Source organism: Amphiprion ocellaris, chromosome 19 (genome assembly GCF_022539595.1).
Source record: "Amphiprion ocellaris isolate individual 3 ecotype Okinawa chromosome 19, ASM2253959v1, whole genome shotgun sequence".
Classification (NCBI taxonomy): domain Eukaryota; kingdom Metazoa; phylum Chordata; class Actinopteri; family Pomacentridae; genus Amphiprion; species Amphiprion ocellaris.
This window is the reverse complement of record NC_072784.1, coordinates 12,619,734-12,624,602: the sequence shown is the minus strand read 5'-3', so window position 1 is coordinate 12,624,602 and position 4,869 is coordinate 12,619,734. Positions and strand designations below refer to the sequence as shown.

Below are 4,869 nucleotides of genomic sequence, written 5' to 3'. Positions count from 1 at the left end.
TGAGCTTTAATGCTCAGTAGCGCCCCCATGTCAATGTACAGATCTACAAGAGCTACCCCTATGTTTCAGCAATGTGCGACAGGTGCCAGGCACCAGAGTGCACTTTGTCTCATGCTTTCTGGCATTGTCCTTCACTGTCTGGGTTCTGGTCCAAAATATTTGACTGGTATTCCAAGGCTTACAAAGAGCTCCTCCCATTGGGTCCTATACTTGCCATTTTCGGCTGCTCTCAACTCACCCAGAGACTCACCACTACGATGCAGCAGTCGCTGTTGCTCGGCATGACAGTGGCCAAAAGACTCATTCTTAAGGAGTGGAAGTCACCCTCTCCCTCTTCCTTCCAGAGGTGGACGACGGACATGATCCATGTTTTACAAATGGAAAAACTCAGATTCATACGGACCAACAGGGTGCAAAAATACTCTGACATCTGGGACCCATTCCTTGCGCACCTTTCAGCAGCACTATGATGTGTAGCACTGGCAATGCATGTATGTATGTATGTGTGTATATGTATATATATTTTATGTATTATTATTGTCATATATATATATATATATATATATATATATATATATATATATATATATATATATATATATATATATATATATATATATATATATATATATATATATATATAAAATCAGATTTATTTATTTAGGATCTTTTTTTAATGGTCCTGTATGTTTGTCGTCGACTGCTTAGAGCCTGTTCACTTTGTTCTTGTCTGTTTTGTTCAAAAAATGAAAATACTGAAAATAATGTATTGGGAAAGAAGTCTTACTCAAAGGTTATATATTTGTTAAAGTTTTGTTTTGTCGGGTTTTTGTTTTTTTTGTTCAGTATATTATAAATTGTTAGAGAATATCTTCTTGCAGACATTTTGCACTCATTTTACACAGTACCTTGCTGAAAAACTGAAAATAAATAAGACACTGCGACACTGTAATAGTTTGACTAAAAAGCTGTCCAGCTCCACCTGCCATAATCATTAATGTGCATTCAGCGCCTACCAGTGGCAACAACTCATAACTACAACTTCTATTTCGAAGTTCTGCTGCTATTGTGAAAAGTTAATCCAACCTAAAATACTGCAAATGTAGGAAAACCATTTGACTAATAAAACATTAGAATCTTGATTTGTGGTTTAGTGGATATGTACTGATTCTTCAAAGCTTTAAAGCTGAAAGTTTTGAAAGTTAAACACTGAAATGCTTTCAAATACACTCTGCAACCACTAACTGACATGAAACACTTCTGATTAAAAATCGCAACAGATATGTGTAACAACTTGGAATAAAATTAAATTAGTTTATGTAAAATAAGGAACTATAAATTGCACATAAAACTAAGTTTATTTGTGTAATAATAAAGGATTTTTCCATTTAAAATCAAAAACCCTTCTCTAGTTTTTGGACAGCTGACAACACTGAAATAGTATTTTATTATATTCACTGATGGCCCTGTCTTTGGGTCAGTCAGTCAACACCTGATTAAGCATTTTCTTCATTTTTAAAGCTACTGTAATTATTTTTTGTCCCAGTGCATCACTTTTTCTTCAAAGATTTAGCTAATACATATTTTAATGGTACACACAGCTTTTGTTTTCAGTATTTCTGAAGACTAAAACTCAGACAAATGCATGAGAATGGATAGGAAACACTGAAAATACAAAAAAAACACCATTCAATTATCAGATGCCAATATGAGAAAGAGCTGTTCTTGTGTGCTAAGCATTAAATTTGCTTAAAAATACAGAAACACACATTTTAATGTCATATATGCAAAATTTTCTGCTGTTTGGATATAAAATGTGACTTTTGTATAACACCACTATGTGAATATTATCAGGAAGATGGTTCATTGTGATTTAGAAAAATATCAGACTCAGACAGTTTCAGTTGATGGCTTTATTCCTGCTGGTGTTAATGTTTCTTTTTTTCTGTAGGCCAAAGCCTACAACAATACAGATACAACAGACTGATAAACAAGTTCAACAAACAGACAAACTCTGAACACAAAGTCATACATTTGTAAATAATTAGACATCGTCTCTGAGAAGCATGTTGATAAAAATACTGTTAGAATGCCCGTAGCCATTAGATGGCAGTGTTACTCTGGTTTACTATCGCTTCATATTTCATATTTAAAAAGTGCAGTTTGTCAGAAAACACACTTGGTATTTAAGAGCAACCAGTCAATTAATTAATATATTTGTCTTGTATAATTTTTTTTATATATATTTTTATTGCTTAATGACCCCAAAACAAGCCCACCTCCCACTGAAGGACATTTATTATGCAAATGCTCTGAAACTTAATCGTTAAATTATACATTTCTTGAGATTTTATGAACATTGGATGTGATTTGCACCAGATTAGTGATTGATTTTCACTCCAGATGGCAGCTGAGGTCTCCACAATCATTAACCTGCAGATGTTGAACTGTGACCTCTGGACCAAAACGTGAGAAGCTGCAGGCTGAACGCCACAGACACAAGTTCACCTTTACACACAGTACACGTGATGTTATTGCCTTATTTTACCTGAGATCATGACTTAAACTGTGATTTGGCCCCCTGTTGCCCCCCCGCCCCTCTTATTCTGCCACCAGCTTCCTCAGCCGCTGCACCACCTCCTCCGCGCTCACCCACGGCGCCGTGACCGCCTTGAACTCCCCGGGCATGCCCTCGTGGGTCTCCGTGATCAGCCGGTGCATGGGGAAGTCCCGCCGTGGGAAGGCCACGTCCCGGGGCCCGAGAGCCACCGCCGGGCAGAAGTCGTTGGCTCCGTCCCCCACGTAGAAGATGCGCTGGTAGGGGCGTCCGCGCTCCTGCGTCCTGCGCGCCACGTAGTCCCTGACGATCACCTGCTTGCACATGTTGTCGGGGCAGCGTGGGCAGTCGTGGGAGTGGAAGGGCTTCATGACCAGCCGGCCGTCCTTGTTGAAGGTGGCCGGGTTGGAGAAGATGCGGTGGAAGAGCTGACGGGCCCCGGCGCGCCGCAGCCACGACTCGATGAAGTAGGTGTTGGCGTCGGACACCAGAACCACCTCGAAGTCCTGCGGCGGCCGGTTGCGGAGAAACTGGAAGAGGGTGAGCATGCCGGGGGTGGACGGCATCTTCTCCATGGTGCTGCGGATGTCGCTCTCGGTGACCCCCTGCTCCGCCAGGTAGGCCAGGACGCGCTGCATGTACTCGTTGTAACGGCCGGGCTGGTAGGTGTCCTTCAGCCAGCCGGGTAGGTGCTGCCCCGGGGCGGCCTGCACCACCATGTCGTCGCTGGTCTCATCCACGATGGTCTCGTCGAAGTCGAAGAAGATGAGGAAGCGCTTGTCTGAGGAGATGTGGCCCGAGTGGGAGGCCATGATGTCGGTGCGCCGGGACCTGCGGGGCTCCTCCTCGCCTGGAGGATGAGGTGGGACATAACAGCAGTTGAAGATTGACTCCCCCATGTTTGACTGAGCCACACCTTTTACAGGCTACCGCTGCCAAGTGGCATCAAATCTCCACCCCTGCTCTTCCACTCTGCAGCATCCCACGCAAAGCAGGCCGCGGTGAGGTGGAGGCTTTCTGGGAAACATGGGTGCGTAAAATAGACGGGGGTGGGGGTTTGGGTTGGAGGCAAAACACAGTCAAATACACATTTCTGATGAGAAACACACTCAAAAATACGTCTTAATTAAAAATGATGAGATAAACCTATAAAGAGAGCAAAACAGCCAACCAGCAGCCTTTTCAGCACAGAGGAGGCAACATCCACCAACTCATGGATCTCTGAAAAAACATGTCAGGCACTTTCTACAGAGGTAAGGACTGAAAACAACAAGGTTGTGGATGATCCTGATGTAGTAAAATGAACATTAGGAGTGTGGATCTGGATACAACCATGCAGATCCTGCAAGCAAGCAAGCGAATTAATAAACCCCTATTGATCACACGAATAGCCTCATTAGAAGATGCCTGCATACCTTAGATTATGGCAATAGTGGATGTCCACAGATCTCAGACCAGCCTTCGAGCTGTGCGCCTAGTTGTCCCTGTATGAGGAAAAACACGACGAATTGTTTGGAAAAGCTGTGCGTAAAAGCAAAACCACTATGTTTCGAGGCTACTTTTTAAAAATCCTCATACCCAGATGAATTTACAGCCCTTAAAATGACATTATGATAATGTAATTAATCCTCTAGCACAAGAAATATGCCTGAGAATTATTAAGGAAATGGAAAAAATACAAAAAAGGGATATTCCCACAAATGCGTAAAAGTGTGCAACAATCGAGGAACAGTTTGGGTTATTTTTAGCTCACAGCACGATTCAGAGATAAATGTCCCGCACTGATAAGGCAGCTTGGAAACAACTTGTCAAGCTGCCAGTCTTACTGTAAAACTGACCTATTTCTCACGACAGATGCGGAGCGGCAGCTGGAAATAACAGCGAAATAGGTTTACGCACCAAATAAACAGCATTAATGTACCACCAGCGCAGGTTCTGGTTCCCCCGGTGTCAGATCACGTCCGGTCTGGTCTCCCAGAGAGCAGGAGCAGAGTTTCGCCGGTCGGCCGGTTGGTTCGTGCACTTTTATGTGCAGCTCAGAAACCACCGGTGCTGCTGTGAAACGTGACCGCGCCTCCAAGTCCGCCCATTTAATAGCAGCCTACTGAGCGCGTTCACGGCACTTTGAAGAGAGAGAAGAGGAGGAGGAGGAGGTGGAGGAGGAGGAGGTGAAGGGCATTGTGGGAGGAAAGGAAGGAAGGAAAATAACAATGAAAAGTAAATACTCTGCTGCCTAAATCTATCCAGAAAAATAAAGGTTCTCCAAAGGTTCCTCAAAGCATCGCCAGCTGAAGAACGTCTTAATAGGAGAT

The 4,869-nt window shown here is 43.2% G+C and overlaps 1 protein-coding gene across 5 annotated transcripts; it reads right to left on the bottom strand.

The window, feature by feature from the left end:
* Positions 1–1,898: 1,898 nt before the first annotated feature.
* phospho1 (phosphoethanolamine/phosphocholine phosphatase 1) lies at positions 1,899–4,613 on the bottom strand. Of its 5 annotated transcripts, none has more exons than XM_023268458.3 (3): positions 4,457–4,613; positions 3,973–4,041; positions 1,899–3,574 (listed from the first exon to the last, which is right to left on the bottom strand). In XM_023268458.3, exon 3 carries the CDS (start codon positions 3,454–3,456, stop codon positions 2,602–2,604), a length of 855 nt encoding a protein of 284 aa, XP_023124226.1. In that variant the 5' UTR covers positions 3,457–3,574; positions 3,973–4,041; positions 4,457–4,613; the 3' UTR covers positions 1,899–2,601. The 5 variants fall into 5 exon arrangements, with proteins under 5 accessions (XP_023124226.1, XP_054861185.1, XP_023124230.1 ...); XM_055005210.1 differs by having other exon boundaries at positions 1,899–3,570; XM_023268462.3 differs by having other exon boundaries at positions 1,899–3,407.
* Between the last annotated feature and the right edge of the window lie 256 nt (positions 4,614–4,869).